This window comes from Mobula birostris, chromosome 4 (genome assembly GCF_030028105.1).
Source record: "Mobula birostris isolate sMobBir1 chromosome 4, sMobBir1.hap1, whole genome shotgun sequence".
Classification (NCBI taxonomy): domain Eukaryota; kingdom Metazoa; phylum Chordata; class Chondrichthyes; order Myliobatiformes; family Myliobatidae; genus Mobula; species Mobula birostris.
This window is the reverse complement of record NC_092373.1, coordinates 6,333,030-6,348,022: the sequence shown is the minus strand read 5'-3', so window position 1 is coordinate 6,348,022 and position 14,993 is coordinate 6,333,030. Positions and strand designations below refer to the sequence as shown.

The 14,993-nt window shown below is 46.7% G+C and overlaps 1 protein-coding gene across 4 annotated transcripts in view; it reads left to right on the top strand.

Annotated features, from left to right (window-relative positions):
• LOC140196143 (traf2 and NCK-interacting protein kinase-like) overlaps positions 1 to 14,993 on the top strand; it is a 290,127-nt gene that overhangs the window by 228,487 nt on the left and 46,647 nt on the right. For all 4 annotated transcript variants that reach the window (XM_072254879.1, XM_072254878.1, XM_072254877.1 and 1 more), the window contains one exon: positions 9,176 to 9,375. In XM_072254879.1, the coding sequence (XP_072110980.1) occupies positions 9,176 to 9,375 (200 nt within the window). The remainder of the gene's footprint in view (positions 1 to 9,175; positions 9,376 to 14,993) is intronic.

Sequence of the window (14,993 nt, the reverse complement as noted above, 5' to 3'; positions counted from 1 at the left end):
ACAGTCATAGGTGTCCTCGTGTTGGGGGCTTGCTGATTGCGTTTTCTGAGGCAGAGAAAGGAAGAGGAATGATGTACCAGATATACTGGCTTTGGAAGCTATGCAGAGGATGTTCACCAGGTTGATTGCAGAGATGAAGAGATTAGACTTTGAGGAAAGACTGAGTCCCCTGGGACTGTCATCATCATCATCATCATCAGGTTCCGTGCCCAGTCTGAGCTTTGACTGCCATGGCCCACACACTCCTGTTTCAGGTCAAGTGGATCAATTCATTGGTATTCATTTCCAGTTCTCTGGCTGCTGTCTCCATCACCATTTGTCTTTGTCTTCCTCTTGCTTTCTTCCCTTCAATTTTTCCCATAATTACCCTGCATTCTAACTCCTCTTTCCTAATCACATGTCATACATTATTTCTCTTTTTGTGTTTGCTCTGTTCATGACATCCTCGTTAGATATTTGTTTCGTCCATGATATTCTGTGCATCCTCCTCAAAAACCACATCTCTGCTGCTACAATTCGATTCCTGGGTATGACTTCTAAACTGCAGCCGGTCATGAGGCTCTGATTGAGGACTTCCAGAGCTTTGGGGAAAGTGTAGTTGCCCCTTTCCCAGGGCCTGGGACCGTACTCGCTGGAATTCAGAAGAATGAGAGGAGATTTTATAGAAACATACAAAAGGTTGGATAGATTCTTGCATAGTAGGGGAATTAAGAGTTATGGGGAAAGGGCAGGTAGGTGGAGATGAGCTCATGGTCAGATCAGCCATGACCTTGTTGAGTGGTGGAGCGGGCTCGGCGGGCCAGATGGCCAACTCCTGCTCCTATTTCTCATGTTCTTATGTAACATTGCCTAGCTGAGTGTAGACTATCAGCCATTTTAGCAAGCCACTTGGCAAGTCTATCCCTGGTGTATTAGGGAGGGCCACGTGATCAGGCATTTGCTGCGTGAAGAATTATTTAAAAATAAAACAAGGATGGTGATTTCCCAGGAGAGGCAACATGTGGTCCATAAGCTCCAAAGGTCTAGTATCGCCAAAACCAGATATTGAGAGCAACTGTCTCATGTGTTCAGATTACAATAGTCCAGAATTCTGTAAAAGGTGTGTTTTCAGCGATCGGTATTTATAGTGTTTAGGCGGATGTTCTAGCAGACTCACCAGTCTCACAGCCGTGGAGTTTCCGAGCGACACTACCACGTGGTAGAATTTAGTGTTGTCGGTGGAGATGCCTCGCAGAGCAAACTGGCTTAGACAAACCAAGTGACAGCACTTTGCTCCCAAAACTCCTGCAGTTTCAAAGTGATTGTGTTGGCGGATGTGTTCAATAACTCAGGAATCGTCCTAGAGCATGGTGGTCACCAGTGTGGGCTTTCACCAAGTAAAATGAAATGAGGCATTTTATGTTTAATGAAACCCTCAACACATTTTATTGAACGCCAAAACCTAACAAAAAAAGCGAGCTGAAAAACCTTTTACATAATTACGTCATCATGGCAGCCTCTTAAAGCAAAACCCCAACTCAATGTCAGAGGTGGTGAATTATGTACAATTACGTTACCCTACAATATGAAGAGTATTTGATGGCTCTGGGCCTCTGCTCACTGGAATTCCGAGGAATGAGAGGTGACCTCATTAAAACCTATCAAATGGTGAAAGGCCTTGAAAGAGTGGATGTAGAGAGGATGTTTCCTATAGTGGGAGTGTCTAAAGACCAGAGGACGCAGCCTCAAAATAGAGGAAGAGATAGATGGATTCTTGATTGGTCAGGGTATACAGGGTTATGGGGAGAAGGCAGAAGACTGGGGCTGAGAGAAAAATGGATCACCCATGATGAAACAGTGGAGCAGACTCGATGGGCCAAATGGTCTAATTCTGCTTCCGTATCTTATGGTCTCAGAAATTTATTGAAACTTAAAATACAAACATCAGAGATTTACAAGACTGGCAACAATTTCAAATTAGGATGTGGTTTAATACTATCTCTAAAATACTCAATTCCCCTGTGTATCTATTGTAACCACATGTTTCCTCTCAAAGGACACTTGGGTAAGAACCTAACCCCAGAAGTGAGCCAGTGTCCTTAGCTGCCCGCTACCTGGACCAGTCAGTGGCCATCTTGGCCAGGCCAAAGAGCAAGCCCACCAGGACCACCCTCCCTCCAGAAGGTGGCGATAGATCCCAAGTAACATGAAGCGTAGGTACAGGGGTTCAGATTCAGACTGAAGCTTTGCCATCACTGACTTATATGACATGAACTTTATCATCTTAATGGAAATGGGTGTAGTCTAGGCTTTGAAATGAGTTTGACAGGACTGTTTGGGATTCAGTAAAGTGCCTTGATTCCACTCCCGTCCCTCGGGTTCCAAGGTCATGGAGAAGGTTGGTGTGGGGTCAGTAGACATTTCTACGGCTGGGCAGGGGGTTCTGAGTGAAGACTGAAGACCTTCTACTGGATCTCAGCACGCTCTCGATAAGTGGCCTTGAGACAGCAATGTCCCAAATGCTCCTTCACTTCTCTGATTGCTCATAAGACCATAAGACATAGGAGCAAAATTAGGCCATTCATCCCAACGAGTCTGCTCCGCCATTCCATCATGGTTGATTTATTATCCCTCTCGACCCCCATTCACCTGCCTTCTCCCAGTAACCATTAACTAATCAAGAACCTGTCAACCTCCTTGCTTTTATATTCTACTGCTCTGGAAAGGAATGTTGACATTGCCAGATGGACTGGCAGAGCTGACTCAGTCGGCTGATGGCCTAATACTACTCCTGTATCTTACAGTCCTATGGATTTGTCATGGCCCGGAGATTCCCAGAAGGAACGTACCGTCTGTGGGAGACATGAGGAACTGCTGATGCTGCAATCTGGAGCCACATACACACACAAAGCTCTGGCAGAGCTCAGCAGGTCAAGCAGCACCTGTGTGGGTGGGGAAATGCCATCCATTTCTCTCCATAGCTGCTGCCTGACCCGAGGTGTTTCTCCAGCATTCTGTCTGTTGCCAGCACGTGACAGATTGAGGAGCATAGAACATAGAATGGTACAGCACAGTACAGGCCCTTCAGCCCACAATGTTGTGCCGACCCTTAAACCTGCCTCCCATATAACCCCCCAACTTAAATTCCATATACCTGTCTAGTAGTCTCTTAAACTTCACTAGTGTATCTGCCTCCACCACTGACTCAGGCAGTGCATTCCACGCACCAACCACTCTCTGAGTAAAAAACCTTCCTCTAATATCCCCCTTGAACTTCCCACCCCTTACCTTAAAGCCATGTCCTCTTGTATTGAGCAGTGGTGCCCTGGGGAAGCGGCGCTGGCTGTCCACTCTAACTATTCCTCTTAATATCTTGTATACCTCTATCATGTCTCCTCTCATCCTCCTTCTCTCCAAAGAGTAAAGCCCTAGCTCCCTTAATCTCTGATCATAATGCATACTCTCTAAACCAGGCAGCATCCTGGTAAGTCTCCTCTGTACCCTTTCCAATGCTTCCACATCCTTCCTACAGTGAGGCGACCAGAACTGGACACCGTACTCCAAGTGTGACAAAAACCAGAGTTTTATAGAGCTGCATCATTACCCCGCGACTCTTACACTCTATACCTTGACTTATGAAAGCTAACACTCCATAAGCTTTCTTAACTACACTATCTACCTGTGAGGCAACTTTCAGGGATCTGTGGACATGTACCCCGAGATCCCTCTGCTCCTGCCATTTACTTTGTACTCTGCCTTGGAGTTTGTCCTTCCAAAGTGTCCCACCTCACACTTCTCCGGGTTGAACTCCATCTGCCACTTCTCAGCCCACTTCTGCATCCTATCAATGTCTCTCTGCAATCTTTGACAATCCTCTACACTATCTACAACACCACCAACCTTTGTGTCGTCTGAAAACTTGCCAACCCACCCTCCTACCTCCACATCCAGGTCGTTAATAAAAATCACGAAAAGTAGAGGTCCCAGAACCGATCCTTGTGGGACACCACTAGTCACAATCCTCCAATCCGAATGCACTCCCTCCACCACGACCCTCTGCCTTCTGCAGGCAAGCCAATTCTGAATCCACCTGGCCAAACTTCCCTGGATCCCATGCCTTCTGACTTTCTGAATAAGCCTACCGTGTGGAACCTTGTCAAATGCCTTAAATCTGTTTGATGTTTTGTATAGTCACCCTGCATCAGAACTGACAAGGGAGATCACTTTATGAAGAGGGGCAAATCATAAACACGAGAGATTCTGCAGATACTGGAAATGCAGAGCAACAAACAAAATGCTGGAGGAACTCAGCTGGTCGGGCTGCATCCATGGAAATGAATAAACAGTCGACATTTCAGGTTGAGACCCTTCCTCAAGCCTGATGAAGGGTCATGGCCTGAAACGTGAACTGTTTATTCATTCCCGTAGATGCTGCCTGACCAGCTGAGTTCCCCCAGTAATTTCTCTGTGTTGCTTATAAAGACGGGTGAGCTCTTTAGTCCACTAGCTTGGCACGATAGTGTAGCGGCGTAATACCAGTGGCCCACTTAAAAAAAAGAACAAATCATGCAAACAGCAAAAATATGAGTAAATAACACACAGAATATTAAGCATCAAACTGCAGGGTCCTCAAAACGGCCTCGGAGTGTTCAGTTCAGTTTAGTGTTGTGTTGTGCATTGAGAGTAGGCTGCAGAGTCAGCCCATGCTGAAGCACAAACCATACAAAATAACAAAAAAAAGAGTAACCAGAAACCAGAAACCAGAAACGTGTAGCATGAGATGCAGAGTCCTCCAAAATGAGACCACAGGGACAAGCTGTAGTGTGAGGGTTTCATGTTAAAGTGACGTTTATTGTCACCCATACAAGTCCACGTACGTACAGGTGGAAGAAAAACTAACTTGCAGCAGTATCACAAACACAGAGCATCAGAGACGAAGCATTCACTAGAAAAACAGACATAAATTATACAGAATTGTACAAGAAAGACCACAAAAGCACATTATGATGAGGATTATAGATAGGGTAAACGCAAACAGATTTTTTCCACAGAGGTTGGGTGAGACTAAAACTAGAGGTTATGGGTTAACGGTGAAAAGGCAAAATGAGGGAAAACTTATCCAAATCATTCAATGGCAGCCAACCAGAAAAGGCCCTTTTTATTCCCACTCGCTTCTTCCTGTCTGTCAGCCATCCATGTCAGTATCTTTCCTGTAACACAATAGGATTTTATCTTAAGCAGCCTCGTGTGGCATCTTATCAAATGCCTTCTGAAAATTCAAGTAAATGACATCCAGTGCCTCTCTTTTGTCCACCCTGCTTGCTACTTCATCAACGAATACTAACAGATTTGTCAGGCAAAATTTCTCTTCACGGAAACCATACTGACTTTGACTTAGTCTGCAAGTACCTCGAAAACTCATCCTTAATAATAGACTCCAACACTTACCAACCACTGAGGTTAGCCCAACTGACCTATAATTTCCCTTCTTTTGCCTTCCTTCCTTCTTAAGGAGTGCAGTGACATTTGCAATTTTCCAGTTCTCCTGGACCATGCCAGAATCAAGTGATTCTTGAAAGATCATGACGAATGCATCCATTATCTCTTCAGCAACCTCTCTCAGGACTCTGGGATGTAGTCCATCCGGTCCAGGTGACTTATCCACCTTAAGACCTTTCTGTTTGCCCAGCACACTTTCCTTTGTAATAGCAATGGCACTCACTCCTGCTCCCTGACACTCACGGATCTCTGGCACACTGCTAGTGTCTTCCACAGTGAAGACAGATGCAAAGTACCCATTAAGTTCATCTGCCATTTCTTTGTCCCCATTACTACCTCACCAGCATCGTTTTCTAGTGTCCAGTATCAACCCTCACCTCCGTTTTACTCTTTATGTAGAATAAGGTAGAATGAAATAGAACAATAGCAATGCAGAATGAAGTGTAAATGCGACTGAAAAAGTGTAGTGCAGGTAAACTATAAATTGCAAGGTCATAACTAGGTAGATTGTGAGGTCAAGAGTTAATTTTATATTTCAGGAGACTTACAACAGTGGGGTAGTCACTGTCCAGGAGCCAGTGGTACATGCTTTCACTCTTTTGTATCTTCTGCCCAGTGGGAGAGGGGACAGGAGAGAATGTTTGGGGTGAATGAGGTCTGTGTTTATGCTGATTGCTTTACTGGGGCAGGTGTTGGCGCGTGGCCAAGTGGTTAAGGCGTTCGTCTAGTGATCTGAAAGTCGCTAGTTCGAGCCTTGGCTGAGGCAGCGTGTTGTGTTCTTGAGCAAGGCACTTAACCACACATTGCTCTGCGACGACACCGGTGCCAAGCTGTACGGGTCCTAATGCCCTTCCCTTGGACAACATCGGTGGCGTGGAGAGGGGAGACTTACAGCATGGGCAACTGCCGGTCTTCCATACAACCCTGCCCAGGCCTGTGCCCTGGAAACCTTCCAAGGCGCAAACCCATGGTCTCACGAGACTAACGGATGCCTATAAAATATAATTACTGGGGCAATGAGAAGAGTAGAGAGTCCATGGAGGGGAGGCTGGTTTCTGTGAAGTGCTGAGCTGAGCTCTCTGCAGTTTCTTGCAGTCACACGTAAAGCAGTTGTCGTCCCAAGCTGTGCTTTATCCAGACAGATGCATTCTTGCTTTTCTCATGCAGTCGTACACAATAGAGACAATCTGGTCAGCCAAGCTCATCCGTGCTGGCTTTGTTGCCTAATGAGCTACACATTGCTATTGTGTCCACCTCAGTCATTATTTCTGGCGGCTCATTGCAAATCTTCCAGAGAAAAAAATGCTTTCTAAGGTAAAGTCTAGTAAAAGTTCAAAAGCTCAAAGCAAATTTAATTTGCTGTATACGACCCTGAGTTTTCTTGCAGGCATTTACATTAAATGCAAGAAACACGAAAGAACACACCTGATAGGGTGGACAAAGGACCAGTACGCGAAAGACAACAAACTGTGCAAACAGAAAGGAAGAAAAAGAAACTAATAAAAAAAAAGCAATAAATATAGAGAACATGAGATGAAGAGCCCTTGAAAGTGAGTCCATAGGTTTTGGGAACATTTCAATAATGTGGCAAGTTAAGTTGAGTGTAGTTCTCACCTCTGGTTCAAGAGCTTGATAGTTTAGGGGTAATAATTGTTCCTGAACCTAGTGGTGTGGCATCTGAGGATTCTATGCTTCTTCTCAGAGGCAACAACAAGAACAGAAAACTGGTTTTGATAGAAAACGTTCTATGTCTCACTCATCCTCCTCAATTCCAGCCATTCTGCTCCAATTCCCCAAATCCCACAAACCTGATGATCCTTCCTCACAGTGGTCCTGAAAAGTTATCCAAAAGAAATGTACGAAAATATCAGTTTGGTGTGGAAATTGGACTGAAGGCAGTCTGACATTAACAACTCTGCGGAAGGAATGTCTTCAATTTCTGCGAATTTTTGACTTACAGTTTGCCAGAGAAGCACCCGCCAGATCTCCGGAAGTTCTCAGCTCATTGGTGTCACCCTACTTTCTCATTACAGCAGAGTTACAGGCCCTTTGGCCCACAATGTTGTGCTGACCCTTTTAATCTACTCTACCATCAATCCCTCCCTTCCTTCCTACATAGCTCTCCACTTTGCCCTCGTCTACTGTATGTGCCTATCTAAGAGTCCATTAAATGTCCCTAATGTGTCTGCTTCTAACTACCGCCCCTACTTACCCTTAACTCTCTATGTAAAAAAAAGCTACCACTAAATCCCCCTATTTTTTCCCCTAATCACTTTCCTGATTTTAGCCATCTCTCATAGCGTGATGGGGCACTACAGCAGAGAAACAGGACCTCTGGTCCAACCCTAGTCCATGCCAAACTATTGTACTGTCCTAGCCCTGCACCCAGACCATAGCCCTCCATACCCTCCGATCCTTGTACCTATCCAAACTTCTCTTAACTATTGACATTGAAGCCGTATCCACCACTTCTGCTGGCAGCTCATGCCACATTCTCAGTACCCTCTGAGTGAAGAAGTTCTCCCTCGTGTTGCTTCACCTTGCACCCTTAACCCATGACCTCTAGATCTGGTCTTCCCCCGCCCCCAACCTCAGTGGGAAAAGCCTGCTTGCATTTACCCTATCTATACCCCTCATAATTTTGTGTACCTTTATCAAATTTCCCCTCATTCTCTGTCACTCCAAGGAATAAAGTCCGAACATATTCAACCTTTCCCTGTCACTCAGGTTCTCAAGTTCTGGCAACATCCTCGTAAATTTTCTCTGCACTCTTTCAATCTTATTGCACCTTTCCTGTACGTAGGTGACCAAAACTGCACACAATACTCCAAATTAGGCCTCACCAATGTCTCAGACAATTTCAACATAACATCCCAACTCCTGTACCTAATACTCTGGGTTATGAAGGTCAATGTGCCAAAAGCTGTCTTTATAACCCTGTGACGCCACTTTCATGGAATTACGGATCTGTATTCGAAGATCCCTGTCGACCGCACTCCTGAGTGTCCTGTCATTCACTGTGTAAGCCCTATCCTGGTTTCCCTCCAAAATTGCAACACCTCACACCTGTCTGCATTAGGTTCCATCTGACGTTTTGCCAGCTGGTCCAACTCTCACTGCAAGTTTTGATAGTCTTCCTCGCTGTCCACGACACCCACAACCTTGGTGTCATCTGCAAATCTACTGAGCTAGTTTACCACATTATCATCAAGATCATTAATAAAGCTGATGAATAATGGGCCCCTCACCAATCCCTATGGCACACCACTAGTTACGGGCCTTCAGTCAGAGAAGCACTCCCTGACTTACCCCACAGTCAATGTCTAATCCAATTGACTACCTCTTTCTGAAAACACACTTCAAAGTTGCTGGTAAACGCAGCAGGCCAGGCAGCATCTCTAGGAAGAGGTACAGTCGGCGTTTCAGGCTGAGACCCTTCAGATGCTGCCTGGCCTGCTGCGTTCACCAGCAACTTTGATGTGTGTTGCTTGAATTTCCAGCATCTGCAGAATTCCTGTTGTTTACCTCATTCTGAATGCCGTCTTGTGCTGTACTGTTCTGCTCTATGTTCTAATTCCCCTCCACCCCGCCCATACCCAAATTTGCCATTAAATTCTTTACATTCATAATCGTTCCTCTTCTTTCATCCCCCTTCACTTGAGTTTAATTCATCTGTTTTTTTATTCTCACTCTTCAGGACCTGACAGCTTTGGCCAAAGAGTTGCGAGAGCTTCGCAATGAGGAGACCAGCCGCCCCCCTATCAAGGTCACTGACTACTCCTCGTCCAGCGAAGAGTCAGAGAGCAGCGATGAGGAGGAGGAGGAAGAGGAGGAGGAAGATGGAGATAACGAGGCACAGGACGGGACCGTTCCAGTCAGTGACATCCCCAGGATAATGTAAGGGAATTCTTAACGATCCTCCCCAACCTACACCCACCATCCGGTCATGGATAATGTGCTCAGAAGTGACCACATGACACTGGAACAGAATTGGGCCATTCAGCCCTTTAAGTCTGTTCTGCCATTTCATCATAGCTGATTATGATCTCCCTCAGCCCCATCTGACACCCTGACTAATCAGATTCACCTCCATCTGCCTAAACAAATTCCTACTCATCTCTGTTCTAAAGGGACATCCCTCTTTTCTGAGGCTGTGCCCTCTGGTCCTAGACCCTCCCCCCAGTGAAAACACCCACTGCATGCCCACTCTATCTAAACCTTTCAATGTTCTGTGAGATCCCCACCCATTAGAATTAGAATTAGAAAACCTACAGCACAATACAGGCTCTTCGGCCCACAAAGTTGTGCCGAACATGTCCCTACCTTAGAAATTACCTAGGCTTATCCATAGCCCTCTATTTCTCTAAGCTCCATGTACCTGTCCAGGAGTCTCTTAAAAGACCCTATCGTATCTGCCTCCACCACCGTCACCGGCAGCCCATTCCACGCACTTACCGCTCTCTGCGTAAAAAACTTACTCCTGACATCTCCTCTGTACCTGCTTCCAAGCACCTTAAACCTGTGCCCTCTCGTGCTAGCTATTTCAGCCCTGGGGAAAAAGTCTCTGACTATTCACACAATTAAAGCCTCCCATTATCTTGTACATTTCTATCAGATCAACTCTCGTCCTCCGTCGCTCCAAGAAAAAAAGGCCAAGTTCACTCAACCTGTTCTCATAAAGCATGCTTCCCAATCCAGGCAACATCCTTGTAAATCTCCTCTGCACCCTTTCTATGGTTTCCATGTCCTTCCTGCAGTGAGGCGACCAGAATTGAGCACAGTACTCCAAGTGGGGTCTGACCAGGGTCCTATATAGCTGCAACATTACCTCTCGGTTCCTAAATTCAATTCCGTGATTGATGAAGGCCAATGCACCGTATGCCTTCTTAACCACAGAGTCAAACTGCGCAGCTGCTTTGAGTATCCTATGGATTCGGACCCCAAAATCCCTCTGATCCTCCACACTACCAAGTGTCTTACCATTAATACTATATTCTGCCATCATATTTGACCTACCAGAATGAACCACTTCACACTTATCTGGATTGAACTCCATCTGCCATTTCTCAACCCAGCTTTGCATCCTATCAGAGTCCCACTGTAACCTCTGACAGCCCTCCACACTATCCACAACACCCCCAACCTTTGTGTCATCAGCAAACTTACTAACCCATCCCGCCACTTCCTCATCCAGGTCATTTATAAAAATCACGAAGAGTAAGGGTCCCAGAACAGATCCCTGAGGCACTCCACTGGTCACCGACCTCCATGCAGAATATGAACCATCTACAACCACTCTTTCCCTTCTGTGGGCAAGCCAGTTCTGGATCCACAAAGCAATGTCCCCTTGGATCCCATGCCTGCTTACTTTCTCAATAAGCCTTGCATGGGGTACCTTATCAAATGCCTTGCTGAAATCCATATACACTACATCTACTGCTCTTCCTTAATCAATGTGTTTAGTCACATCCTCAAAACATTCAATCAGGCTCGTAAGGCACAACCTGCCTTTCACAAAGTCATGCTGACTATTCCTAATCATATTATGCCTCTCCAAATGTTCATAAATCCTGCCTCTCGGGATCTTCTCCATCAACTTACCAACCACTGAAGTAAGACTCACTGGTATGTAATTTCTTGGGCTATCTCTACTCCCTTTGTTGAATAAGGGAACAACATCTGCAACCCTCCAATCCTCCGGAACCTCTCCCGTCTCCATTGATGATGCAAAGATCATCGCCAGAGGCTCAGCGATCTCCTCCCTCGCCTCCCACAGTAGTAACATCTGATCCAGTCCCAGTGACTTATCCAACTTGATGCTTTCCAAAAGCTCCAGCACATCCTCTTTCTTCTAAACTCCAGTGAGTACAGGCCCAGAGCCATCATAAACACTCCTCATACATTAACCCTTTCATTCCTGGGATATTTCTCATGCACCTCCACTGGACCCTCTCCAATGCCAGTACATATATGGGGCCCAAAACTGCTCACAAAAATCAAAATTGCAAGTAGAAATCACTTTTGGAGGAAGAGCGACTGAGAAGTGGGGGGACTTAAACTGAGCTTAACATCAGAATCAGATTCACGTTTAAACTCATTAGCATATGTTGTGAAATGTGTGGCAGCGATACATTGCAATACATAATAAAAAAACTATAAATTCCTATAAGAAATATGAGGCCGTCTGTTAGTTGGGTTCAGTCATTGATATTGTATCCTAGTTGTCTATGTGTTAGGTAAGCCATGGCTGGACAATATGGAGAGCAAGCCTTTGCCCAAGTAGCAGGATCTCCCTCTCCCCACAGCTGAATGGAACGCCAGAGACCAATATGATCTGGCATCAGTGACATCGCAGGAGTTCCCAGTCAGCATTGAACTCAACATAGGGACTCTGGATCGTTTCTCGGGGTTTACTCCCAAAGCCCCCCCTGTGAGTGGGTGTTGCCGCAAGGCAGCACGAGTTTGAGATCAGAGTTTTCCTTCTCCGAGATAAGCTGCCAACCGCGGCTGATGAACACCTGGTTGTAAGGCGACAGTAACCCACCTTTGCCCCTTCTCCTGTCAGTAGAAGCAGTTTTGCCAGGATCAGTAGCTAAGCCACACACGAAGGCCAGGAGCTACACCTGGCTGTCAGAGGCTATTTGAGACTCACATCATTGGTAGCATTTAATAGGTAGTGGGAGCTTATCCCTATTGCTACCACTGGCTGTAACAACCTTAAAGAACCAATAAGAAATAAATATTTAAAAAATTAAATTAAATACGTAGCACAGAAGAGAAAAAGATGGGCTGTTAATGCTGGAGGCTGGACACACTTGAGGCTGTGAATCCAACCTGAAATCTTTTACCTGCTGTTTCATCAAATCCACAATTAGCTGTCATTGCCGGTAAACGCCCTCCCCACCGATCCCCCTCCCGGCACTTCTCCGTGTAACCGGAACAAGTGCTACACATGCCCTTACACTTCCTCCCTCACCACCATTCAGGGCCCCAAACAGTCCTTCCAGGTGAGGCGACACTTCACCTGTGAGTCGACTGGGGTGATATACTGCGTCCGGTGCTCCCGATGTGACCTTTTATATATTGGCGAGACCCGACGCAGACTGGGAGACCGCTTTGCTGAACATCTACGCTCTGTCCTCCAGAGAAAGCAGGATCTCCCAGTGGCCACACATTTTAATTCCACATCCCATTTCCATTCTGACATGTCTATCCACGGCCTCCTCTACTGTAAAGATGAAGCCACACTCAGGTTGGAGGAACAACACCTTATATTCTGTCTGGGTAGCCTCCAACCTGATGGCATGAACATCGACTTCTCTAACTTCCGCTAATGCCCCACTTACCCCTTGTACCCCATCCGTTATTTATTTTTATACACACATTCTTTCTCTCACTCTCCTTTTTCTCCCTCTGTCTATACCCCTTGCCTATCCTCTGGTCCCCCCCCCCCCCCCGCCGTCTTTCTCTCTGGGCCTCCTGCCCCATGATCCTCTCATATCCCCTTTGCCAATCACCTGTCCAGCTCTTGACTCCATCCCTCCCCCTCCTGTCTTCTCCTATCATTTTGGATCTCCCCTTCCCCCTCCCACTTTCAAATCTCTTACTATCTCTTCCTTCAGTTAGTCCTGACGAAGGGTCTCGGCCTGAAATGTCGACTGTACCTCTTCCTAGAGATACTGCCTGGCCTGCTGCATTTACCAGCAATTTTGATGTGTGTTGCTTGAATTTCCAGCAAATGCAGAATTCCTGTTGTTGACTGTGTTTGTGGGGGAGTTTGTTGGAGATTAATATGCGATGAGCGAGAGGCCCTAGGCTGTGCTGGTGTCCCTGTGGGTGCTCTCCACCCTGAAATGAGAATTTGAATGGAGATTATCCTGGAGGGCTGTGATGAGATGACTGGGTTGGAATCAAGGCATGAGCCTACCCTCAGGGCTGCCCCAGGACTGCTCACTTGGGGCTGCACAGTTAGCTTAACGCTGTTACAGAGCCTGCAAACCTGTTCAATTCCCGCCACTGTCTGTAAGGAGTTTGTTCATTCTCCCAGTGACCAGTAGATTTCCTCCAGGTGCTCTGGTTTCCTCCCACAGGCCATTGACTTACTGGTTCGTAGGCTTGAAGATAAGATTTAGGGTAGAGTGGTAGTCCAACATTTAGTGTAATGGTTTACAGAGACAGTGACCCAAGTTCAATTCCACCGCTGCTAGCTCACTCAACCCACCCTCACAAAACATGTCCTCTAATCCAGGCACATCCTGTTGAATCTCCTCTGCACCCTCTCTAATCCAGGCACATCCTGGTGAATCTCCTCTGCACCCTCTCTAATCCAGGCAGCATCCTGGTGAATCTCCTCTGCACCCTTTCTAATCCAGGCAGCATCCTGGTGAATCTCCTCTGCACCCTCTCTAATCCAGGCAGCATCCCAGTGAATTTCCTCTGCACCCTCTCTAATCCAGGCAGCATCCTGATAAATCTCCTCTGCACCCTCTTTAATCCAGGCAGCACCCTGTTAAATCTCCTCTGCACCCTCTCTAATCCAGGCAGCATCCTGGTAAATCTTGTCTACACCCTCTCTAATCCAGGCAGCATCCTGGTGAATCTCCTCTGCACCCTCTCTAATCCAGGCAGCATCCTGGTCAATCTCCTCTGCACCCTCTCTAATCCAGGCAGCATCCTGGTCAATCTCCTCTGCACCCTCTCTAATCCAGGCAGCATCCTGGTCAATCTCCTCTGCACCCTCTCTAATCCAGGCAGCATCCTGGTCAATCTCCTCTGCACCCTCTCTAATCCAGGCAGCATCCTGGTGAATCTCCTCTGCACCCTCTCTAATCCAGGCAGCATCCTGGTCAATCTCCAATGCACCCTCTCTAATCCACGCACATCCTGGTAAATCTTCTCTGCACCCTCTCTAATCCAGGCAACATCCTGGTGAATCTCCTCTGCACCCTCTTTAATCCAGGCAGCATCCTGGTGAATCTCCTCTGCACCCTCTCTAATCCAGGCACATCCTGGTAAATCTCCTCGGCACTCTCTCTAATCCAGGCAGCATCCTGGTGAATCTCCTCTGCACCCTCTCTAATCCAGGCACATCCTTGTAAATCTCCTCTGCACCCTCTGTAATCCAGGCAGCATCCTGGTGAATCTCCTCTGCACCCTCTCTAATCCAGGCAGCATCCTGGTAAATCTCCTCTGCACCCTCTCTAATCCAGGCACATCCTGGTAAATCTCCTCTGCACCCTCTCTAATCCAGGCAGCATCCTGTTAAATCTCTTCACCCTCTCTAATCCAGACAGCATCCTGGTAAATATCCTCTGCACCCTCTCCAATCCAGACAGCATCCTGGTAAATCTCCTCTGCACCCTCTCTAATCCAGGCAGCATCCTGGTAACTCTCCTCTGCACCCTCTCTAATCCAGGCAGCATCCTGGTAAATCTCCTCTGCACCCTCTCTAATCCAGGCAGCATCCTGGTAAATCTCCTCTGCACCCTCTCTAATCCAGGCAGCATCCTGGTAAA